The sequence below is a fragment of the Heptranchias perlo genome, chromosome 32, assembly GCF_035084215.1.
Source record: "Heptranchias perlo isolate sHepPer1 chromosome 32, sHepPer1.hap1, whole genome shotgun sequence".
NCBI classification, from domain to species: Eukaryota; Metazoa; Chordata; class Chondrichthyes; order Hexanchiformes; family Hexanchidae; genus Heptranchias; species Heptranchias perlo.
Genome location: NC_090356.1, coordinates 3,334,330 through 3,360,560, shown reverse-complemented (window position 1 = coordinate 3,360,560; position 26,231 = coordinate 3,334,330). Strand labels below are relative to the sequence as shown.

General features: G+C 47.8%; 1 protein-coding gene across 1 annotated transcript in view; it reads right to left on the bottom strand.

Moving 5' to 3' along the window:
• The window catches only part of rnf207b (ring finger protein 207b), a 36,156-nt gene that overhangs the window by 4,868 nt on the left and 5,057 nt on the right, over nt 1-26,231 (bottom strand). Inside the window, exons 3-14 of the mRNA XM_067970214.1 lie at nt 25,296-25,440; nt 20,934-21,015; nt 20,292-20,367; nt 18,215-18,340; nt 15,980-16,026; nt 14,494-14,566; nt 12,746-12,814; nt 11,034-11,102; nt 10,568-10,692; nt 6,671-6,857; nt 3,411-3,596; nt 2,419-2,470 (exon numbers count right to left, since the gene is read on the bottom strand). Coding sequence (XP_067826315.1) covers nt 2,419-2,470; nt 3,411-3,596; nt 6,671-6,857; nt 10,568-10,692; nt 11,034-11,102; nt 12,746-12,814; nt 14,494-14,566; nt 15,980-16,026; nt 18,215-18,340; nt 20,292-20,367; nt 20,934-21,015; nt 25,296-25,440 — 1,237 coding nt within the window. The remainder of the gene's footprint in view (nt 1-2,418; nt 2,471-3,410; nt 3,597-6,670; nt 6,858-10,567; nt 10,693-11,033; nt 11,103-12,745; nt 12,815-14,493; nt 14,567-15,979; nt 16,027-18,214; nt 18,341-20,291; nt 20,368-20,933; nt 21,016-25,295; nt 25,441-26,231) is intronic.

Here is a 26,231-nt window from a genome sequence, read left to right as displayed (position 1 = left end):
GAGCAGACTTCTCGCAACCTCAGCGTCCTATTTGACCCTGAGATGAGCTTCCGACCCCATATCCGCTCCATCACCAAGACCGCCTACTTCCACCTCCGTAACATCGCCCGTCTCCGCCCCGTCTCAGCTCATCTGCTGCTGAAACCCTCATCCATGCTTTTGCTACCTCTAGACTCGACTATTCCGATGCTCTCCTGGTCAGCCTCCCATCCTCCACCCTCTATAAACTTGAGCTCATTCAAAACTCCGCTGCCCTTATCATAACTCGCACCAAGTCCTGTTCTCCCATCACCCCTGTGCTAGCTGAACCACATTGGCTCCCAGTCCAGGAACGCCTCGATTCTAAAAAAAAAAAAATCTCATCCTTGTTTTCAAATCCCTCCATGGCCTCGCCCCTCCCTATCTCTGTAACCTTCTCCAGCCCTACAACCCCCGAGATCTCTGCGCTCCTCCAATTCTGGCCTCTTGCGCATCCCCAATTTTAATCGCTCCACCATTGGCGGCCGTGCCTTCAGCCACCTAGGCTCCAAGCTCTGGAATTCCCTCCCTAAACCTCTCCCCCTCTTTCTCCTCACTTAAGACGCTCCTCAAAACCTACCTCTTTGACCAGGCTTCTGGTCACCTGTCCTAATATCTCCTTATGTGGCTTGGTGTCAAATTTTGTTTGATAATCGCTCCTGTGAAGCGCCTTGGGACACTTTACTACTTTAAAGGCGCTATATAAATGCAAGTTGTTGTTACAGCAGCTATCCTGTAATGTGTACTATACAATCAGCTGAAATATTTGACAAATACAGTACACTGGCTGCTGTTAGAGTGCTCGGTGAAGGTACAGATTGTCTAATCAGTTATAAACAACAACAACTTGCATTTATATATCACCTTTAATGTAGTAAAATGTCCCAAGGCACTTCACAGGAGTGTAATCAGACAAGATTTGACACCGAGCCACATAAGGCGATATTAGGATAGGTGACCAAAAGCTTGGTCATAGAGATAGGTTTTAAAGAGTGACTTACAGGAGGAGAGCGAGGCGGAAAGGTTTAGGGATGGAATCCCAGAGCTTACGGTAAACAAGAGCCATGGACTAAAAACTTGTATGCCTGTCTGGAGTATTTGGGGGGGGGCACATATTCAGAGATGCATGTACCCATGAGTCTGGAAAACGCTACTTATGATTAGCGATTGACCCACCTACTGATGGCGTATAAGTCCAGAACCTCACCCTACGCCGATAACAGGACTATTAAGAGTGAAGTGCTCACGCTTCTGATACCAACGATTAGGGATAGGGTGCTCCCACTTACTCACTAGCCTCACACGTGACGAAAGACTACCTGTTTTCAGGTATCAATCAGCGACTGCCAGTGCATAGAGATCTGTCATCAGAAAATGTCACGCTTTGGGGAGGAGGGAAGAAAACTGGAAATAAATAGTTTTTTTTTATATTCATTCTCGGGATGTGGGCGTCATTTATTGCTCTTCCCTAATTGCCCTTGAGAAGGTGGTGGTGAGCCGCCGCCTTGAACCGCTGCAGTCCATGTGGTGAACTTGCTCACACAGTGCTGTTAGGGAGGGAGTTCCAGGATTTTGACCCAGCGACGATGTAAGAACGGCAGACATATTTTCAAGTCAGGATGGTGTGTGACTTGGAGGGGAATGTGCAGGTGGTGTTGTTCCCATGCGCCTGCTGCCCTTGTCCTAGGTGGTGGAGATCGCGGGTTTGGGAGGTGCTGTCGAAGAAGCCTTGGCAAGTTGCTGCAGTGCATCCTGTGGATGGTACACACTGCAGCCACAGTGCGCCGGTGGTGGAGGGAGTGAACATAAGGACATAAGAAATAGGAGCAGCAGGAGTAGGCCAAACGGCCCCTCGAACCTGCTCCACCATTCAATCAGATCATGGCTGATCTTCAACCTCAACTCCACTTTCCTGCCTGTGTGGATGTTTAAGGTGGTGGAGGGAGTGAATGTTTAAGGTGGTGGATATTTGTCTATTAGCAGAAGAGATCATGCAAACTACGTGGCAGTTCGAGTCAGGAAAATACAAATATTTCACTCCCCCTTCCCCCTTTTAAAAGTTATTTTACTTTCTGTACCCCATCTCCTTTCAGTCACTGCCCAGCTACCTGATCAAGAAGGCACACACACAAGCCAGGTTTCTTGTAGGGTTGTGAGCTGACTCAGGCATTCTGATTTTATTTTTTTGGGAGGGGCTTTTGATAACCCCTCTCACTTGGCTGAAGTCATAAACTCTGTGTCTCAATGTTCTCCGGTACAGTGCGCTGATACAACAAATACTTTGAATTCTGCATCTTCCTCAATGGAAAAAATAACTAAAAAAAAATCCAGCCAGTCAGGTGTATGCGTAACATGTGTGTGTGAGAAAGAGACCGTGCAGCACAGAACTAGTGTCAGTACCTTCGTAAATCTCCTGCTCGTTTGCAACCCTCTGGTATGTTTCCTCCCAAACCTGAGGAACAAAGCAGAAATGTGAGCATTATTTTATCCATCATGTATAATAAAGATGTGTAATACTGTTCAATAACAGCTTGCATTTATATAGTGCCTTTAACTTAGATAAATGCCCCAAAGTGCTTCCCAGAGGTTTAACCACAACTGTACACTGAGCCAAAGAAGGAGAAATTAGGACTGGTGACCAAAAGCTTGGTCAGAGGTGGGTTTTAAAGAGGAGAGAGAGGTAGAGAGACGGAGGGGGTTAGTGTGAGGCCTAGGTACAGCAGCCAATGGTGGGGCAAAGGGAGGGAGGGATGCGCAAGAGGCCAGAGTCAGAGGAATGGAGAGCTCTTTGTTTAAATTGTGTAGACGGGGTGGAGATTGGGCAAGAAGGAATAGACACAGCACGAGTTCTGGGACTGATCGGATATTCAGAATCCACCTTCTACCACCAGGGACATTTTGTCAAATTGATAATTGAGATAATGCCGCCAAACAGATTCTCTCAATCAACTCTCATTTTTAAAAAAATATTTGCAACTAATCTGGAATGGGGAGTTAAGAGAGGATGTTATAGTTAATGATATTCCCTCATTGGCTCAGTGAGTTTGTCTAGTGAGTAGCTGAACCATACAGACCTGGTCCCAGGTTTAATCCCAGGCCTGCGCTGAATTAGCTCATCACAGCTGGGCGGCAATAGGTGGGGGAAGTGTAAAATATTAACTGGTGCAGTAGGGGGTCCTCTTCTGAGGCTGAGTTACGTTGTTGGCAGAGTGCAACGGGAGCTTTTCTCTGCCTCTAACCCGGCTGTACCTGGGAGTGCTTGATGTTGACACAGGGTCCTTGAATGGAAAGTATCCAATTCCCCAGCACTAACTAACATTCCTCTCCTTGATAAGCACAAAAATCACCCAAAATCAAACTCTTATGGTAAACCGATTAGGATTGTGCCTTACCTCCTCAAACATGGTCCTCATGGTCTCCACGGAGGAGTACTGGGAGGAGATCTGTGTGTCCATCTGCAGTGATTTCTGTAGGATCTCGCCCATTGCGTCTGTCTTGATAAGCGAGTGGTGCTTGGTCAGATCCCGGTGCATCTCTTGCACCTGGTCTTTCAGCGTCTGAAGCTCTGTCTGCAGGGTCTGGGCAAATGGGACAATCACCGGTCAGACACAGGAGAGGCGCAGGTAGTTGCTAATATTTCTTAAGCCCCCAGCTCTCCCTCTAGAGTATGATTTTCCTGACGCCCCCGACCCTCAGCAACCTCACTCAAGTGCTCATTCTTCAGACAGTGAGTGTCGGCAGGACAGCTGCCAATGGACAGCATCACAGCCTGAGCCCAATCCTACACCTACCCCACGTCCACACACTGGGTAGTGATCAGGAGTGATCAGAGATAAAAATGAGGTGCCAACCTGGTGAAGCTACAACTCAGGACTACATGCATGCTAAACAGCGGAAGCAACGTGCTATAGACAGAGCTAAGCGATTCCACAACCAACAGATCAGATCAGAGCTCTGCAGTCCTGCCACATCCAGTCGTGAATGGTGGTGGACAATTAAACAACTAACAGGAGGAGGAGGCTCTGCAAACATCCCCATCCTCAATGATGGTGGAGTCCAGCACGTGAGTGCAAAAGACAAGGCTGAAGCATTTGCAACCATCTTCAGCCAGAAGTGCCGAGTGGATGATCCATCTCAGCCTCCACCCGATATCCCCACCATCACAGAAGCCAGTCTTCAGCCAATTCTATTCACTCCACGTGATATAAAGAAACGACTGAGTGCACTGGATACAGCAAAGGCTATGGGCCCCGACAACATCCCGGCTGTAGTGCTGAAGACTTGTGCTCCAGAACTAGCTGCGCCTCTAGACAAGCTGTTCCAGTACAGATACAACACTGGCATCTACCCGACAATGTGGAAAATTGCCCAGGTATGTCCTGTCCACAAAAAGCAGGACAAATCCAATCCGGTCAATTACCGCCCCATCAGTCTACTCTCAATCATCAGCAAAGTGATGGAAGGTGTCGTCGACAGTGCTATCAAGCGGCACTTATTCACCAATAACCTGCTCACCGATGCTCAGATTGGATTCCGCCAGGACCACTTGGCTCCAGACCTCATTACAGCCTTGGTCCAAACATGGACAAAAGAGCTGAATTCCAGAGGTGAGGTGAGAGTGACTGCCCTTGACATCAAGGCAGCATTTGACCGAGTGTGGCACCAAGGAGCCCTAGCAAAATTGAAGTCAATGGGAATCAGGGGGAAAACTCTCCAGTGGCTGGAGTCATACCTAGCACAAAGGAAGATGGTAGTGGTTGTTGGTGGCCAATCATCTCAGCCCCAGGACATTGCTGCAGGAGTTCCTCAAGGCAGTGTCCTAGGCCCAACCATCATCAGCTGCTTCATCAATGACCTTCCTTCCATCATAAGGTCAGAAATGGGGATGTTCGCTGATGATTGCACAGTGTTCAGTTCCATTCGCAACCCCTCAGATAATGAAGCAGTCCGAGCCCGCATGCAGCAAGACCTGGACAACATCCAGGCTTGGGCTCATAAATGGCAAGTAACATTCGTGCAAGACAAGTGCCAGGCAATGACCATCTCCAACAAGAGAGAGTCTAACCACCTCCCCTTGACATTCAACGGCATTACCATCGCCGAATCCCCCACCATCAACATCCTGGGAGTCACCATTCACCAGAAACTTAACTGGAACAGCCATATAAATACTGTGGCTACAAGAGCAGGTCAGAGGCTGGGTATTCTGCGGCGAGTGACTCACCTCCTGACTCCCCAAAGCCTTTCCACCATCTACAAGGCACAAGTCAGGAGTGTGATGGAATACTCTCCACTTGCCTGGATGAGTGCAGCTCCAACAACACTCAAGAAGCTCAACACTATCCAGGACAAAGCAGCCCGCTTGATTGGCACCCCATCCACCACCCTAAACATTCACTCCCTTCACCACCGGCGCACAGTGGCTGCAGTGTGTACCATCCACAGGATGCACTGCAGCAACTCACCAAGGCTTGTTCGACAGCACCTCCCAAATCCACGACCTCTACCACCTAGAAGGACAAGAGCAGCAGGTACATGGGAACAACACCACCTGCGCGTTCCCCTCCAAGTCACACACCATCCCGACTTGGAAATATATCTCCGTTCCTTCATTGTCGCTGGGTCAAAATCCTGGAACTCCCTTCCTAACAGCACTGTGGGAGAACCGTCACCACACGGACTGCAGCGGTTCAAGGAGGCGGCTCATCACCACCTTCTCAAGGGCAATTAGGGATGGGCAATAAATGCCGGCCTCGCCAGCGACGCCCCACATCCCATGAACGAATAAAAAAAAATCATATTTTCCCCCCAAACCCTAGTCTCGGAGCTCTGAAACCAAATGCAGCAAACCATACTGCTGCCCCAGCTGCCCCAGTGCAGACTGGGGATCAAACCTCAGACCTTCCTACACTCTATGCCTTAATTCGAAAGTGGCTGTTACATTTTTGTACAGAACCAGCAAGGGAGCCGTAGATTTACTTTGCAACAACTTGAAAGAAAAAAGGAGAGAGATTTGTAGTGGGTGCAGTTGGTGATGGGATTGCGCCCACTCTTTTCCTCATGGGTAGCACTCGCCTCTGAGTCAGAAGGTCGTGAGTTCAAGTCCCACTGCAGGGACTTGCACACAAAAACCAGGCTGACACTCCCGGTGCAGCACTGAGGGAGTGCTGCACTGTCGGAGGTGCCATCTTTCGGATGAGACGTTAAACCGAGGCCTCGACTGCCCTCTCAGGTGGACATAAAAGATCCCATGGCATGATTCGAAGAAGAACGGGGAGTTCTCCCCGGTGTCCTGGCCAATATTTATCTCTTAACCAATATCTCTACAAACAGATTATCTGGTCATTATCTCTTTGCTGTTTGTGGGATCTTGCTGTGCGCAAATGCGATGCTGCATTTCCTACATTACAACAGTGACTACACTTCAAAAGTACTTAATTGGCTGTAAAGCACTTTGGGACATCCCAAGATGGTGAAAGGCGCTATATAAATGCAAGTTCTTTCTCGCTGCCTGACTGATACCCTGTCCCACAGGCACTCCGGCAGGTGATGGCCACCTTTGAAATCAACCCCAGCACCCCCCCGCCCCCAGATGCTACAGGCTTGTTGTGATCCTGGGTCTCTGGCGCTGCTCACTCCACATCTCCCTTACCCTGAACGTGTTCTCGTAATTCCGGCAATGCTCCATGAAAGGGCTGTGGCCTCCCTCCGCCAGCAGGACCTTGGTGCTGATGTAGCGATGGGATGTGGGCTTGCATGTCACGCCGTTTGATAAGGACATGTCGCCCAGGGATGCCTGAGAAGCGGAAACTGTAAATGTCTTCGTGCCCAATAAATTCCTGTATTTTTAGAAACAGAGAACATGGAACAGACTTAAAGACAGAACATAAAGATCGGCAGGAAAAAAAGTGTTCTCTGAATACAGATTTTTAAATTATTAATAAATAATGCAAACCGATAATGAAATCAGTTTCACATTATGAAATCAACACCAGGCAAAGGATACCTGGGAGTGAGTTACAGGCTGGAATCTAATCGAGGGGTTCGGGGGGTTTATATATAGAATAACAGATACCCGGGAGTGAGTTACAGGCTGGAATCTAATCGAGGGGTTCGGGGGGTTTATATGTAGAATAACAGATACCCGGGAGTGAGTTACAGGCTGGAATCTAATCGAGGGGTTCGGGGGGTTTATATATAGAATAACAGATACCCGGGAGTGAGTTACAGGCTGGAATCTAATCGAGGGGTTTGGGGGGTTTATATATAGAATAACAGATACCTGGGAGTGAGTTACAGGCTGGGATATAATCGAGGAGTTCGGGGGGTTTATATATAGAATAACAGATACCTGGGCGTGAATTACAGACAGGAATCTAATCGGGGGGTTCGGGGGGTTTATATATAGAATAACAGATACCTGGGAGTGATTTACAGGCTGGAATCTAATCGAGGGGTTCGGGGGGTTTATATATAGAATAACAGATACCCGGGAGTGAGTTACAGACTGGAATCTAATCGAGGGGTTCGGGGGGTTTATATATAGAATAACAGATACCCGGGAGTGAAATACAGACTGGAATCTAATCGAGGAGTTACTCTGTCTCTTATTAAACTGGCAGTAAAGGATGTGCCCGGGAGTAAGGGATGTGCAGAAGAGGTTATAACCCATTGCAGCATCAAGGATGAGAGTCTGTAATGAATTAACTCGCAAATTAATAATCAGCAACTTACCTGTGAAGGAACTGTCTCCAGGCTGCCCGGCAACACAGAATTCTGCTTTGAAATCCCTTGCAACTATCTTGCCTGCTCCAAACCCCCGGTCTCCTTGATGTTCCCCTCTGTCTGAGTCCCTGTGTAACTATTTCACTTTGTTAGGGCCACATACTGACATCAACAAGACTAAATATAAACAATCCCAGTGAATCGTGTCCTAGAGAGTTCCCTGAAATTCTGATAAAAATAGTGGCAGCAGGCAAGACCTTGCTCCTGAGGCCTCGACTGCCACTGGAGACGCCTGTCAATCACTCCCAGGAGCAACCCAGTGCTGAAAACGGCACAAAGATTTATGTGGAAAAATTACTGCGAATCACGTCATCGTTGAGCGAAGAGCAGATAACGTGTTAATCCGCCCAGCACAGCCCGCACCACCACACTGACTATAAAAGGCAGGTGAAGGCTTGGCTGTCATAGTGTGAGGTTAACTGTACACGAATCAAAGGGCGAGGCATTGCTGCCTGAGGCCGTTCATCCCCCTGAACAACCTGTGGTATTTTCGCATCTAAAGGCAAGGTACAAACATTGTACAGCCGAAAAAACGAAACAACTTGCATTTATATAGCGCCTTTCATGATCTCCTAAAGCACTTTACAGCCAATGAAGTACTTTTGATGTGTATTCATTGTTGCAATGTAGGAGACTGGGCAGCCAATTTGCACACAGCAAGGTCTGTTTTGGTGATGTTGGTTGAGGGATAAATATTGGCCAGGATACCAGGAGAACTCCCCTGCTCTTCTTCGAAATAGTGGCCATGGGATCTTTTACGTCCACCCGAGAGGGCAGACGGGGCCTCAGTTTAACATCTCATCTGAAAGGCAGCACCTCCGACAGTGCAGCGCTCCCTCAGTACTACACTGGGAGTATTAGCCTGGATTGTGTGCTCAAGTCTCCAGAGTGGGGCTTGAACCCACAATTTTTAGACTCAGAGGTGAGAGTGTTACCCATTGAGCCACAGCTGACACCCAAAAGCCCGAATGCATTTGAGGGGTGAGGTGGGGGGGGGCACGTGGGTGGAGGTCAGTCGGTGGATGGAAGAGCACGGGTGTGTGGGTGGTGGGGGGAGGGAGTTGGGGAGCCACAATTGGTCTCAGCACCCCTTAACTAGTTGGAGGGAAAAAATTAAATTAGCCAAAATTTCCTGATTGCTAACCAGAAACCCCTGGAAATCACACAGTTGAGGACCAAGAATGTGATGATGCCCCCCCCAACTCTCAGCCATCATTCTTCATGTGAGTCTAGATAGTGAGTTGGATGGTTGATTGTTGGGGGCATCACCACATGCCATTCAGAACTTCACCCCGAGTGCTCATTCTTCACGTGAGTCCAGATAGTGAGATGGTTCACTCGCAGTGAGGTACTGAATGACAGCTTGCAGTATGGAACCGTACCCTGGTGCAAGCCAGGAGAGGAACAAGGCAAAGATTGGGAAAAGTACAAAAGACAAGGATTGAGATGGGCTTGCTGCAGTTTGGAATGTGTGGCCATTCCCAGCCCCCATGGACCACGCAGCACTAGAGCTCTCTGCTGTTCCATATCTACATTTCCAAGAACTGTCAGATTTGGCAGTGACAGCCTGGAAATAAAACTATTCCATGTATTCTGATTATCCACCCACCACCTGTTAGCTGATAGAATGCAGCTGCACGCTAGTCAAGTACAGACTGCATTTTGCACACTGAAATTCACGCTTGTCCACGTGTACACGTGGAAATGCTATTTTGCACCACAGCCGTGGGCCTCAACATACTACAACATACATCTGGGTGAATTGCAGATGTTTGCTGGACCCTCATTGTTTGGGATAGGGACCCCTGCGTAAACAAAATCTCAGCTACAAACCGGTGAGACCATTCACACCTGTACTGGTCTGACCCTTTCAGTTTCATAGATGGGCCGTTTCTCTTTTGCCTCTGTTTCTAAAAATAACTACAGGGTGCCTGAATCAGCAGCAAACTAGTAAGGAGGGAGGGCAGATATATGTTATCAGAATAAGATGATCCGCACAGACGGACAATAAAAGTGCTGGTACCAGGGTATCATTCTCAGAAAATTTACAGGAATATGTCCTGGATACATTCAATACAATTGATGACTGGCAATGTGTTATCAGGCTGTACAAATGTTATAAGCCAGTTGAGTGAAGCTGAAGACTTTTCCCTTTAAGTATATTGTGTGAGGGAGTGGGAACTGAAGCAGAGGCACTGAAATGGGCTAATTTGGATGAACTGTTTGTGAAGAAGCCGAATAGCCTCATCAAACACCCCCAGATCTGGGGTTAGCACTGGGCTGGGTGCAGTTGAATTGACCCAAACACGATGTAGGGGCACTTGGATGAGGTACCAGAGGGCCACCAGTGGCCACGGAACCAAAACCTATCAGTGAATCTTTGATTCTCACCCTTGTTTTCAAATCCCTCCAGGCCTCGCCGCTCCCTATCTCTGTAACCTCCTCCAGCCCTACAACCCTCCGAGATCTCTGTGCTCCTCCAATTCTGGCCTCTTGTCCCCAATTTTCATCACTCCACCATTGGCGGCCGTGCCTTTAGCACTCTTGGCCCCAAGCTCTGGAATTCCCTCCCTAAACCTCTCCACCTTTAAGCTTATGGTCATCTGTCCTAATATCTCCTTATGTGGCTCGGTGTCAAATTTTGTTTGATAATCGCTCCTGTGAAGCGCCTTGGGACGTTTTACTGCGTAAAAGCTCTATATTAATACAAGCTGTTGTTGTTGATCAATGTCCTGTTAATCGCGGTGTCTGTAGGGCAGCTTACATTCCGTTTCCATTGTTAATTCCAGTTCCTAGGCCACCTCCAGTCACCGAGCCCGAATGCCGATGGTTCAGGAAGAGCAAGGGTTCCAGACACCGTGCAAACTCCGGCCTGTACTCCGTGTTAATCTGGAAAATGAAATGACCACAGTTTAACCTTTAACCGTTTGCCTTTTTCAACAGTATATCATAGTAGGTAGAGCAAAGGAGGAGGCCATTTGGCCCATCGTGCCTGTGCCAGCTCTTTGAAAGAGCTATCCAATTAGTCCCACTCCCCTGCTCTTTCCCCATAGCCCTGCAAATTTTTTACCTTCAAGTATTTATCCAATTCCCTTTTGAAAGTTATTATTGAATCTGCTTCCACCGCCCTTTCAGGCAGCGCATTCCAGATCAGAACAACTCGCTGCGTAAAGAAAATGTAAGAATAAGGTGCGATTACCAGTGTTCCGAGCTGGCTGCTCTGATCTTACCTTGCTGCTCTGTGTCGGTCTCAAACGGTGGGGGAGTTTAACTATCTTCTGCAGCCTCTCCATCAGTTGCTGCGGAGCAGTAAAAAGGAGAGAGCTGAAATTCTGCACACAGATCCCCCGACTCGCCTCACTTCTGAACACTTTTTTAAAAATGTACTGAGCTCATTACAGAATAAATAGAAGGTTTGTGACAACCCAAAGCTCTCAGAGGCCTGAAACAGCCCCTGAGCCCCCCCCCGCCCCGACCCACCGACCAATCTGTCTGCACCTCCCACTTTTGGGATTCAGCTCAGTTTCCTCCCTGTTAGAAGTTCCGCAGGTTGGAAGGTGTGACCTCACTGAGGAGACAGTCGTATCCCGTTCACCCATCACCCCCTGTGCTCGCTGACCTACATCGGCTCCCAGTCTGGCAATGCCTCGATTTTAAAATTCTCATCCTTGTTTTCAAATCCCTCCATGGCCTCGTCCATCCCTATCTCTGTAACCCTCCTCCAGCCCTACAACCCTCCGAGATCTCTGCGCTCCTCCAATTCCGGCCTCTTGCGCTCCCCCCGTTCCCCTCACCCCACCATTGGCGGCCGTGCCTTCAGCTGCCTAGGCCCTAAACTCTGTAATTCCCTCCCTAAATCTCTCTACCTCTCCTCATTTAAGACCCTCCTTAAAACCTACCTCTTTGAGCTTTTAGTCACCTAATGCCTCCTTCTTTGGCTTGATATCAGTTTTGTTGTTTGATGATCGCACCTGTGAAGCGCTTTGTGGCGGTTTTTACTACTTATTGGCACTGTATAAATGCAAGATGTTGCTGTTAAAAGGTGTTTGATGCTGATGGGGTTAAACTGCAGCCGCTCAAACTGTGAGCGGAGCTTTTCCAAGAACACGGTGCTGCCAACCTTTGACTCTTTAGGACTGAGCAAGGAGAGTGGCTGAGGTGTGGGGGAGGGAATCACACACAAAGACACAAGTCTGTACATGGCAGAACAATGACTGGAATGCCTTCTTAGCACCTCATCATCACAAGAGCTCTGGGTTATCACACATCCCATGCCCCGAGCTGGAGGCTGCAGTGAGCTTTTAATCTGTCTGATTGAAGCCCATTTATTTTGGGATGGGAACGCAGTTGTTTTCAAATGGGTGAGAAATTAGAACCACATCAACATATCTTTATTTTTCTTCGGGGAAACTCTGCTGCCCGTATCCTAACTCGCACCAAGACTGTGGGAGATGGAATGTACCCTAGGGGTAGAGACATTAGGAAAGCTGAGAGGCTTTGGTGCGGTAAAGATGAGTTATTTTGACAGTGTACTTATCACCTTCCTCTCCCCAAGGAAGGCCGTCACAACTCACCCTGATCCTGTCCTTACCCAGAGTCCACACACACACACACACACACTTTCTGGCAGGAGGTCACTGGTTAGTGATCAGGAGCAGAGCCCCTGGCTGGCTTTCCACTTCCTAACCCAGGGGCACTGAGGCCCATATTAACTCGCCCTGCTGACCTGGCTGAGACTGCGGATCAAACCCCGGCCCTTCCTGCTGTACGTGGCTCAGTGTGTTTACCAACCGAGATATCGAGATGTAAAAATACCATTGTTCTCCCCACAGGCTGATTTCATCTCAGTACCAATCCCATTTTCCAGGCCTTCCAGTGGGCTGGAACGAGTGCACTTTCCTTTCATTTCACGCTGGTTTTGGGAATTACTGCTCCTACTTACGTAGCCTAAGTCCAGGAACTCAAACTTATTGGCGGAGCTGAGGAAAGCAGAACAAGTGACAAGGTGGACCTGAACCAGGTGGAAGAAGAGAGAGAGAAAGATCAGTCTGTCTCGTTCATTTACTTGAAAAGAAGCAAAGAAAGAAATGCTTGTTTTTATGTTGGGCCTTATCACATTGTCAAAACATTTCAAAGCACTTCACACAGTGACCTAGTTTTGGAGCCAGTGTTTTGTAGATAGAGGCAGAGAGAGGCACACAGATAGGGGCAGAGAGAGGCACAGGTAGAGACAGAAATAGACACAGATAGAGATAGAGAGAGGCACACAGATAGAGACAGAGATAGACACAGGTAGAGCAGAGATAGACACACAGATTGAGACAGAAATAGACACACTGATAGAGATAGACACACAGATAGAGACAGAAAGAGGCACACAGATAGAGACACATAGGTAGAGACAGAGATAGACACAGATAGAGACAGAGATAGTCACAGGTAGAGACACACAGGTAGAGACAGAGATAGACGGTAGAGGCAGAGCTAGATACAGATAGAGACAGACAGACACACAGATGGAGACACACAGGTAGAGAAAGAGATAGACACTGGTAGAGGCAGAGATAGACATGGATAGAGACAGAGATAGACACACAGGTAGAGACAGAGATAGATACATGTAGAGACAGAGATAGACACACAGATAGAGACAGAGATAGACACAGATAGAGACAGAGACAGATATAGACACAGAGATAGACACACAGATAGAGACAGAGATAGACACAGATAGAGACAGAGATAGACACAGATAGAGACACAGAGATAGACACAGATAGAGACAGAGATAGACACAGATAGAGACAGATAGACGCAGGTAGAGGTAAATCCAGAGCACGGCCTTGGGTGTTGGAGCCGTAATGCCCAGTGGCACAGAGCAGGGTTGGGGCCCATATTACTCCCACCCAATCTTCCAAATTGCCAATCTCTGTTGTGATGAGGGTGAGCTGGGCCCCTCCCTGCAGGACAGGGAACCTCCACCAGGGCTGCTTTCTCACACTCCCCCCCCCAGTGCTACCCTGGCCAGGGCCTGTGATCAGGCTGCTCACCCCGTTGGTCAGATAGGTGCGAAGGAAGACAAAAGGGTCTGGACGCCCACATGAATAAAACTCAGAGAACTATAAATACACACAGAGAGGGCAGGTGATGTACAAGACTTTTTATACATAAGCAAGTTAGAGAGAAAGTTCTCAGCCATCGTGAGAGCCCTTTTTATTTATTTTAACTTTTGATAAATACTCAAAGAGCCAGTGATTCTCCCCGTGGCCCAGTAGCTGAACTATTCAGACCAGGATGGTTCCAGGTTTGATTCCTGGTGTGAATCAGGAAGGGTAAATTGGCCCAAGCTTCCTGCTCCTGACTGTTTTCCAATGGCCCCCGCTGGACAGTGTGCGCAGGGACATTGAGTGAGAACAGCTTCAGGCTCAGTTGTGATGCCATACATGGCCCAATAGCCTACTGACACCCACCGTCTGGGTGCACACATGAAGAACGGCTGGGGTAGAGGGGAGAAAATTCACGTAAGTGAAATGTAAAAAGATGTTTAGTGTCGTGGACTTAACTCCAGTTGATGTGGGAGCTTCGATTATCTGCTCTCTCTTGACTTTCTTTGCATTGAGCAGTGGGTTTGCTGCTTTATAGCAGTCTGTTTGACCAACCCCACCCTCCCCCAGTACCTGGTTCACTCACCTGAAGGGTGGGCAGGAGTGCCGCCATATTCGAGAGCTGCTCTTTAAAAGCTTTCTCTTTCTCCTCATGTTGACTGGAAAAAGAATCAGAAGATTTAAAGTTGTTCCTCTCAATCCAGCAGCATGAGATGAGACAATGTGTATGTGAAGCAATGGTGGCCAAGATCTATAGTATGTCCCAGTACCTCAGGCACTGCCTCACTGAGTGCTGGGAAGCAAATCCACCTCCCGATTCATCTCACCGTTGTTATATCCACTAAACGCTCAAATTGGTGTGGTAATGTAATAGCTGCTTTTATTTAAGACTCTGGGACATTCCCGTTTGATATAACATTCAATATAAGAGGGTAGAGTGTAATTGCTGCAATATGCTGACTGCCATCAGTGCTCAATTGCCAATGTGCAGGTACAATACATAGCAACACGGACTGCGACATCTCAGCTGGGCACTGAGCAGATTACCTGGCCCTTCCTCTTGGGGAGGTGGGGATGGTACGTTGGGAGAGTGGGTCACAGCTAGGCCCCCCCCCCCGCTCCTTCCCCTCCCAGGTGTGGGTTACTAATAGATGCAGGATACCCAGTCACACACACACCCTGGCATCCCCTCAGGCAGGGAATGGTGTCTGGGCTCAGGGTGAGGGATCTAAAGAGGGGACACCTGTAGATGGGTAGGACAACCATGCTGACTTCAAGCTGCCCTGGGGTTTACAGGTGAACGATACCAGTGTGAAAGTGCTTTATTGGCCAGTAGGGATTGATCCACACAGACACTTCCAGCAGACTCTCTGCATATTGATCAGAAACAGGAACCCTGGCTTTTTTTCCTCCTCCTATAACCCAGGCCTTGGAGAGGGTGCAGAGGAGATTTACTAGAATGGTACCAGGGATGAGGGACTTCAGTTATGTGGAGAGACTGGAGAAGCTGGGGTTGTTCAACTTAGAGCAGAGAAGGTTAAGGGGAGATTTGATAGAGATGTTCACAATTATGAGGGGTTTCGATAGAGTAAATAAGGAGAAACTGTTTCCAGTGGCAGGAGGGTCGGTAACCAGAGGACACAGACTTAAGGTTATTGGCAAAAGAACCAGAGGGGAGATGAGGAGAAATTTGTTACCTAGCGAGTCGATATGATCTGGAATGCACTGCCTGAAGGGGCGGTGGAAGCAGATTCAATAATAACTTTCAAAAGGGAATTGGATAAATACTTGAAAATGAAACATTTGCAGGGCTCTGGGGAAAGAGTAGGGGGAGTGGGACTAATTGGATAGCTCTTTCAAAGAGCTGGCAGAGGCACGATGGGCCGAATGGCCTCCTCTGTGCTGTAAGATTCTATGAATAGTGAGGATGATGGTACAGCCCCTGTCACTGCCCCAGCTGAGGTCAGCTAACTCAGATTCATTCCGGGGCCTGGATGTGCGGCTCAGCTACTCACTGCCCTCCCACACTGCTGCCTCCTGAAAGTACGGTCGATTGACGAGGCCACACTTACTTCTGAGCTGTTTTCAGCAGCATTTTCTTCCTCTCAGCTAATTTTTCCTGGAATATGAAAAAAAACTCAGGTCTACAACACATAGTCATTAAACCCCACCCACCACATAGGATCTCTCCCACACACACGCACATACACACACACATACATATACACACAAATACATATACACACAAACATACATATACACACACATTTACACACATACACACATGCACACACATAAACATATACGCACACACACGCATGCATACGCACACACACAGACATATGCACATGTACACACATACACACACATACACACACATGCACACATATACACACACACACGTACACTCACACAGACGCACACTCACAAACACACATTAAAATTTTCAAGTCTGAGATCGATAGATTTTTGTTTGGTAAAGATATGAAGGGATGTGGAGCAAATGCAGGCAAATGGAGCTGAGGTACAGATTGGCCAGGATCTAATTAATGGCCTCCAATAATAGCTGAATGACCTCCTATTCCTCTGTAATAGTGTAATTTGAAAAACAGACAGAAAATGTACCAGTGTTTTAATACAGGATTTAGAAAAAGGGGACAGGGTCTGATTGCACATGAACCAAACAGTCAGCGTGTGAAGCTGGTAACACAAACTGCGGTCGTTTTTCACAGATGCTCCTGTTTTAAACGAGTAGTCAGGTTTAGAATGGAGCAGGGGAGCAATTCCTGCTGCAGCTGCGAGATGTCGCCATTTCTCACCCCAGCTGCCCGTGTGACCTTTCTGGGCGAATGAAATTGAACCCTTCTCCACCTCCTGGTGTTAATAAAGCTGGCATGTAACTCCCCCTTGCATCCAGTGAGGTTGTGTGGACATGACACAGCAATATTACTGTGAAGCCCGACATCCACTTTTGCACTTTCCAGCAGGGGTCACTGGATGATCAGGAATGGGAATCCTGGCTGATTTATCCCTTCCCTAGCCCAGAGGCAATCTAACGCCCCTCACTGCTGTGCTCCCATTTCTTTTGTTGTGTGTCTACAATCCGTTGTTCCTCTTAATCCAGCAGCTCGGGAGTGTATGTGAAGCAATGGTGGCCTTGATCTGTAGAATGTCTCTGTACCTAGGCACTGTGTCAATGAGGCAAATCTACCTCCCGATTCATCTCACTCTGACTGCAACATCGCAGCTCAGCACTGAGGAGATACCTGTTGCTTCCTCTTAGGAACATAGGGATTGCTGGATGATAAAATTCCGAGGTCCATCTAGTTCGCCTTCTGCTATCCTGGTACATGATACAACGATAATGGATTGTTGACTAATCACAGCGATCAGTCTCTATCAATTAGTCTCCAACAGACCCAGACATGAGGCGAGGAAAACCCCCAGTGGTGGAGAGCTTTGGGAACCATAGGTCCAAAGTCACCTGTTCCTCCCAAACCTGTTACACTCACCACATGTCATGTCTCAAATTACTCATATACTGGATTGCAAAATGTTATTTTCTCTTTTTAGAAAGAAATCTATCTAATTTGCATTTGAATGAACTATTCGGGAGGTGGGGATGGTACGTTGGGAGAGTGGGTCACTGCTAGGCACCCCCCACACATCGCTCTTTCCCCTCCCAGGTGTGGGTTACTGGTAGATGCAGGTTATCCAGTCACACACACTCTGGCATCCCCTCAGTCAGGGAATGGGACATTGGAACAGGAGTAGGCCATTCAGCCCCTCGAGCCCGCTCCGCCATTTGATAAGATCATGGCTGATCTGTGATCTCACTCCACGGGCCCAGGGTGAGGGATCTAGAGAGGGGACCCCGGAGATGGGTAGGGCAACCATGCTGACATCATGGGGTTTACAGGTGAACGATAGCAGTGTGAAGGATTAGAGAACCAGGGAACAAAGGAACGTGAAAGAAGGAGCTTGGCAAAAAATGCAGAAGGGAGATGAGGAGATATATTTTTTATGCAGCGAGTTGTTATGATCTGGAATGCGCTGCCTGAAAGGAAGCAGATTCAATAATAACTTTCAAAAGGGAATTGGATAAATACTTGAAAAGGAAACATTGGGGAAAGAGAAGGGGGGAGTGGGACTAATTGGATAGTTCTTTCAAAGAGATGATGGACCGAATGGCCTCTTTCTGTGCTGTATGAGTCCTGGACGCTACCTTCCCCCCCCCCCACCCCCTCCAATGGGCCTCGGTCGCTGACCCCCTCTTATTTATTTAATTTGATGATGTTGTGCGTTACCTGCATACTGTTGAACAGCGAGCTGATGGCTGACTCCTCTTCATTGACATTGACTCTCACCTCGTCAATCATGGCTTTCAGGAGGATGATGGCCTCTCGTGTGGACGTCTGCAGCTCCTTCACCGCCTAATGAACAGAATTCACCAAGAGGACCTGAGCAATCGTTACCTGGTTGGATCTTTAAAAGGGGAGCAACCCCCTGAGCGGAAGCCGTCTCTTTCGTTACATTAGTGTCAGCCGTAGCGCAGTGGGTAAGACTCAAGCCTCTGAGTCAGAAGGTCACGGGCTCAAATTCCACTCCAGAGACTCAAGCACATAATCCAGGCTGACACTCCCAGTGCAGTACTGAAGGAGTGCTGCACTGTCGGAGGTGCCGTCTTTCGGATGAGATGTTAAACTGAGGCCCTGTCTGTCCTCTCAGGTGGATGTAAAAGATCTATTTGGAAGAAGAGTAGGGGAGTTCTCCCCAGTGTCCTCCCTCAACCAACATCACTAAAAAACAGATTATCTGGTTATTTATCACATTGGTGTTTGTGGGATCTTGCTGTGCACAAATTGGCTGCCATGTTTCCTACATTACAACAGTGACTACACTTCAAAAGTACTTCATTGGCTGTAAGATGCTGGAGAGTGGCCAGTGCCCATGGTAAAACTGTACCCCAGCAAGGAGTCGGTTGCTTTAGAAAAGGAAGGGAGGGGCAGATTATAATCTGTAAAAAAGAGATTATTGTTGATGTGTGTGAAAGAGATGCAATTACTATCTGACTATGTTCTTAAAGGGGTGGCCATGTGTAATTAGCAGTGAAATGGTTTTGGAATTTACAACAGGCCTTCTGCGTGAGGCTTCATCCCCTGCAAGGTATTTTTTTAAACTTTTAAATTAACATTGCAGGATCCCCTCAAAATCTGCAAACCGCTGCCCTCCTGCAGGGACAGGGGCCAGTATTGAACCAACTATGTAAGCGCCTCAACATGTGTTGCCAAGGAAACAAAGAGCCAGGCAGGAGGAGATGGAAATACTCCCGTTACTGCCTCGGTCCAAGATGGCTTCCGGGCACAGACCTGGTTTGTTGTATTATGAAGCCAGTAAGTTTTATTCTTGCTGTAGTTTAGGCTGATATTGGTTTTGGTTAACTCCAGCCAGTGCCGCTGCTCTTCAGGGGCACACCGGGAGTTGCCAACTCTGGTTGGACTTATTCCTGGAGGTTTTATCACATGACCTCCTGCTGCCAACTGGCCCGCCTCCACTCCTGTCATTGGTCGCCCAACACGTCCATCCTCGCGGTGCCCCACCTTCCCCAACCAATCGGAAAGCGAATAGACTCATACTCTTTATTACCTGACTGGATGATTCTTGACCATCAGTCAAACAGCCTTTTTTCCATCTCCAATATTTTTATAATTAATAAACAAAAATGTCCAAAGAAAATTTTCTAAGCAACATCATTTTATTTTAATGCCCCTATGATTTTTCTCCCGGGTTTTAGGAACATAGGAACAGGAGTAGGCCATTCAGCTCTCGTGCCTGCTCCGCCATTTGATAAGATCATGGCTGATCTGTGATCTAACTCCATATACCTGCCTTTGGCCCATATCCCTTAATACCTTTGGTTGCCAAAAAGCTATCTATCTCAGATTGAAATTTAGCAATTGAGCTAGTATCAATTGCCGTTTGCGGAAGAGAGTTCCAAACTTCTACCACCCTTTGTGTGTAGAAATGTTTTCTAATCTCGCTCCTGAAAGGTCTGGCTCTAATTTTTAGACTGTGCCCCCTACTCCTAAAATCCCCAACCAGCGGAAATAGTTTCTCTCTATCCACCCTATCCGTTCCCCTCAATATCTTATAAACTTCAATCAGATCACCCCTTAACCTTCGAAACTCCAGAGAATACAACCCCAATTTGTGTAATCTCTCCTCGTAACTTAACCCTTGAAGTCCGGGTATCATTCGCAGCTCGCAGCTGTGCCCTGGAGATTAATCTTCAATTCCTGGAAACTCCAGGACAATCCTGGAGGGTTGGCAACCCCTAGTTACACCTCCCTCACTCCCCCAGAATGAAGTCTGCAATATACCTACCATCACGGCCTGGTCCAACTTCTCACAGCCTTGCATGTACGCAGTCTCAATGTCGATACAGTGGGCCCGGCTCTCACTGAACACAAGAGAAACAGTAACGGTCAGATTGGAACAGTCAGGTCGGAACAGTTCAAGCAGGCAGCAACAACACCCTCATGGTAACGTTTCTTCAAAGAATACCCACGCCCTCCCCCATTATCTCAGTGGGTAAACACTCTGCTCAGTGCAGGACTGAGCAGTCAGTACACACCAGGAGGTCCCCGCTTTGATTCCAGGTCTACATGGAGCTCGCTGATCTCAACCAACGTAGTAACTGTGGACTAAAGTTGGCCTCGGTGTCAGGTCAGAGAAACTCAGCCTGGGTTCTTGCTCTTGATTACTATCCAGCAACCCCCCTGCTGAAGAAATCTGGCTGATTTTCCCCTCCCTAGCCCAGGGGTGCTGAGGAAAATTGTAGCATCTCCTAGTGCCACCTTGTCTCAGGTCAGAGTAGGGATCGAACCTGAGGCCTTCCTGGCCTGTGTGCTTCAGTGACTCACTGGAGAAAGTCTCAGGGAGCTTTTTGCTCGCCCTGTTTTGACAAACAGCACGGGTTTGGTTGGTTATTTCTGCTTGGGCCATGGCCCAGGAATGCTGACTCACACTTGCATGTCCCGGAAGCAGTTAATACAAAGCATAGACATCTTCTCCGTGGAGAACATGATGTATGGTTCCTCGTGAAGAGCTGTGGAGACAAAGAGTGAGAAATCCGTCAGAATGTGCTTGCTAGCGACATTTGTTGGCATTTAGCAGCACGGAAGGACCAGAGAAGTGGGCGAGCTCTTAGTTCAGTGAGATGGAGGAATAGGGGCCTCAATCAGAACCAGAGGAAGAGGACAATGGACAATGGGGCTGATCAGCAACCCTCGAATAAAGCTTATAGACTCATAGAACCGTACAGCACAGAAGGAGGCCGTTTGGCCCATCGTGCCTGTGCCAGCTCTTTGAAAGAGCTGTCCAATTAGTCCCACTCCCCTGCTCTTTCCCCATAGTCCTGCAAATTTTTCCTTTTTAAATATTTATCTAATTCTTTTTTGAAAGTTATTATTGAATCTGCTTCCACCGCCCTTTTAAGCAGTGCAATCCAGATCGTAACAACTCGCTGTGTAAATAAATTTCTCCTCATTTCCTCCTGGCTTTTTTGCCAATTATTTTAAATCTGTGTCCTCTGGTTACTGACCCACTTACCAGTGGAAAAAGTTTCTCTTTATTTACTTTATCAAAACCCCTCATGATTTTGAACACCTTATTAAATCTCCCCTTAACCTTCTCTGCTCTAAGGAGAACAACCCCAGCTTCTCCAGTCTCTCCACACAACTGAAGTTCCTCAACCCTGGTACCAGTCTAGTAAATTTCCTCTGCACCCTCTCCTTCGACTTGGTACTAACAATGTGCTTTAGTCCCAGCCACAGAAGAGCACACCCCCTGCTGCATCAGTATGATAAGGCTAAAGACGGAGGAAGCCCTAGAGGAGTACAAAAAGTGCAGGGGGATACTTAAAAAAGAAATTAGGAGATCAAGGAGGGGCCATGAAATAACACTGGCGAGCAAAATAAAGGAAAATCCTAAGATGTTTTATAAGTATATTAAGGGTAAGAGGATGACTAGGGAAAAAATAGGGCCCATTAGGGACAAAAATGGCAATCTGTGTGTGGAGCCGGCAGATGTAGGTGGGGTTCTAAATGAATTTTTTGCATCTGTTTTCACTATGGAGAAGGACGATGTAGACATAGAAATACGGCAGGGGGACTGTGATATACTCGAACATATTAACATTGAGCGGGAGGAGGTATTGGCGGTTTTAGCAGGCCTAAAAATGGATAAATCCCCAGGCCCGGACAAAATGTATCCCAGGCTACTGTGTGAGGCAAAGGAGGAGATTGCGGGGGCTCTAACACATATATTCAGAACCTCTCTGGCCACAGGGGATGTGCCAGAGGACTGGAGAACCGCTAATGTAGTACCATTATTCAAGAAGGGGAGTAGGGAAAAACCGGGGAACTACAGGCCAGTGAGCCTAATATCAGTGGTAGGAAAATTATTGGAAAAAATTCTGAAGGACAAAATTAGTCTCCACTTGGAGAAGCAAGGATTAATCAGGGATAGTCAACATGGCTTTGTCAAGGGAAGATCATGTCTGACTAATTTGATTGAATTTTTTGAGGGGGTGACTAGGCGTGTGGATGAGGGTAACGCAGTGGATGTGGTATACATGGATTTCAGTAAGGCCTTCGATAAAGGAGACTGGTCAAGAAGGTACGAGCCCATAGAATCCAGGGTGCCTTGGCACTTTGGATACAAAACTGACTTAGTGGCAGAAGGCAGAGGGTGATGGTCGAAGGTTGTTTTTGTGACTGGAAGCCTGTGGCCAGTGGGGTACCACAGGGATTGGTGCTGGGTCCCTTGCTGTTTGTGGTCTACATTAATGACTTGGATATGAATGTAAAAGGTATGATCAGTAAGTTCGCTGATGATACAAAAATTGGTAGGGTGGTAAATAGCGAGGAGGATAGCCTCAGTCTGCAGGACGATATTGATGGGTTGGTCAGATGGGCGGAACAGTGGCAAATGGAATTTAACCCGGAAAAGTGCGAGGTGATGCACTTTGGAGGGACTAACAAGGCAAGGGAATACACAATGAATGGGAGGACCCTAGGCAAGACAGAGGGTCAGAGGGATCTTGGTGTGCAAGTTCACAGATCCCTGAAGGCGGCGGAACAGGTAGATAAGGTGGTAAAGAAGGCATATGGGATACTTGCCTTTATTAGCCGAGGCATAGAATATAAGAGCAAGGAGGTTATGATGGAGCTGTATAAAACACTGGTTCGGCCACAGCTGGAGTACTGTGTGCAGTTCTGGTCGCCACACTACAGGAAGGATGTGATCGCTTTGGAGAGGGTGCAGAGGAGATTCACCAGGATGTTACCAGGGCTGGAGCGCTTCAGCTATGAAGAGAGACTGGGAAGATTGGGTTTGTTTTCCTTGGAGCAGAGGAGGCTGAGGGGGGACATGATTGAGGTGTACAAAATTATGAGGGGCACAGATAGGATGGATACTAAGGAGCTTTTTCCCTTCGTTGAGGGTTCTATAACAAGGGGACATAGATTCAAGGTAAAAGGCGGGAGGTTTAGAGGGGATTTGAGAAAGAACTTTTTCACCCAGAGGGTGGTTGGAGTCTGGAACTCACTGCCTGAAAGGGTTGTGGAGGCAGGAACCCTCAGAACATTCAAGAAGCATTTGGATGAGCACTTGAAATGCCATAGCATACAAGGCTACGGACCAAATGCTGGAATATGGGATTAGAGTAGACAGGGCTTGATGGCCGGCGCGGACACGATGGGCCGAAGGGCCTCTATCCGTGCTGTATGACTCTATGACATTGTCTGCATCCCGTAGCCTCTCTGAGTGAGATTACCAATTTAATAAGGGCAGTTTGGTGCTGTAGAAACTGGTCTGACGACCCAGACTCATTTTATACGGGACCCTAACTGCCCACAGACTGAGGAGTCATTCGACCCATCAGTGTGGGCCAGATTTGAAGCCCGGTTACAGAGTGACCGATACTCTGACCCAGCCAGTCCCCTTGCGGCCAAGAATCTCAATGGTAATATGTTATCCTGTGGTACTTTAGTATTCGATTGTACAGAAAAGTCTGCTTATTAATCAATAAACATGCATATTATGTCTAAGTGTCAGCTGTGAGTCAGTGGGCTGCACTCTCACCTCAGAGTTAGAAGTTCATGGGTTCAAGTCCCAGCTCGGAGACTTGAGCACATAATCCAGGCTGACGCTCCCAGTGCAGTACTGAGGGAGTGCTGCACTGTCGGAGGTGTCGTCTTTCGGATGAGACGTTAAACCGTGGCCCTGTCTGCCCTCTCAGGTGGACGTAAAAGATCCCACGGCCACTATTGGAAGAAGAGCAGGGGAGTTTTCCCCGGTGTTCTGGCCAATATTTATCCCTCAACCAACATCACTAAAAGCAGATGATCTGGTCATTTATCTCATTGCTGTTTGTGGGATCTTGCTGTGCACAAATTGGCTGCCATGCGTCCTACATTACAACAGTGATTATACTTCTAAAGTATTTAATTGGCTGTAAAGCGCTTTGGGACGTCCTGAGGCTGTGAAAGGTATATATATATATAAATGCAAGTTCTTTCTTTAACTGTTTTACTGAAGATATTTAGAGTAGGGTTCTGTTTCTCCCCATTTTCTACCCTCCTCTCCTGAAGGCACTGACTGGCAGGTGTACAGTTCCATGTATGTCAATTGCCTTCCGATCCCTCACCCAACTGGCCATCGTTCATTTGTGAGCCCAGGCAGTGAGTGCTCACAGGCTTCTCTACCATGGGGGACATCACAGTTCAGTCCAGTCCTTTCCTCACTAGATGGTGATTAACAGGCTGACTTTTCCCTCCCCTAACTTAATGGTGTGGTGCTCAATTGTAGCAGCTCCTACTGAACCAGAGGCCTCCCTGATCTGTGTGGCTCAGGGACTGACTGGCTAAGCTTATTATTTTCACTTAATGCTACAAAGATTGCAGTGAAATCACTAACACTGATTTTTTTAATTCATTCTCGGGATGTGGGTGTTGCTGGCAAGGTACAACTAGTATAACTGAGGGGCTTGCTAGGCCGCTTCAGAGGGCAGTTAAGAGTCAACCATGTTGATGTGGGACTGGAGTCACATATAGGCCCAGACTGGGTAAGGACAGATGGTTTCCTTCCCCAGTTGGGCTTTTACAATAATCCAACACCAAATTATTTCCAAATGTTTTTTTTAAACTGAATTTAAATTCTCAAGCTGCCGTGGTGGGATTTGAACTCATATTCTCTGGATTATTATTCCAGTGACATAGCCCACTACACCACCCGTTCCCCCCCTCCCCCCCTTTTGATTTCAGTGTCGTGGAAAGATTATCAGTGAATTTGCAGCTTTATGAGACCGGGAACAGAGACCCTTACGGCATTTCTTATGCAGCTCCTTGGTGCGTTTGGCGAGTGTGACGATTTCGTGGCGGGCAAACATTTTTGCTCTGTGCGTGTCCTCACGGCAGGAGCTGCAGAGCGGCTGGTTACACGTGTTGCAGTAAAACATGGCGTCCGCGTCCTGCATGGGACAAAGTGACAAAATAAAACACTTGCAGGAGCAAAACACTGAACATTACTTTTTAAAATTTATTTTTTCGGCCAATTTCCCCCCGTCTCCTCCAGTGCAGGTGCTGTCTCCTTGTTGGGTAGGCACCTTACTGTGTGAGCTGAGACAGTGGAAACATCACAGCCGAGCCCAGTCCTGCCCTCAATTCAACATCCACAAATGCGCGGGGTCACTGGGTAATGATCAGGAGCTAAAACCAGCCTGAGGCTTTTGTTTCTCAACAATACCTTGCATTTATATAGCGCCTTTAACGTAGTAAAACATCCCCAGGCTGTGTCTGATGACACAGGAGCGTCATCAGACAAAATTTGACACCAAGCCACATAAGGAGACAAGTGACCAAAAGCTTGGACAAAGAGATAGGTTTTAAGGAGTATCTTAAAGGAGGAGAGAGAGGTGGAGAGACGGAGAGATTTAGGGAGGGAATTCCAGAGCTTAGGGTCTAGGCAGCTGAAGGCACGGCCGCCAATGGTGGAGTGAAGAAAATTGGAGGAGCGCAGAGATCTCGGAGGGTTGTAGGGCTGGAGGAGGCTACAGAGATAGGGAGGGGCGAGGCCATGGAGGGATTTGGACACGTCGCCTTGCCAGCAACGCCCACATTCCATGAACGAATAAAAAAAAACGAGGAAGGGAATTTTATAATCGAGGGTTGCTGGACCGGGAGCCAGTGTGGGTCAGTGAGCACAGGACTGATGGGTAGCCTGGCTCAGCGAGGAGTATTTCAATTGTAATTTTCTACCTCC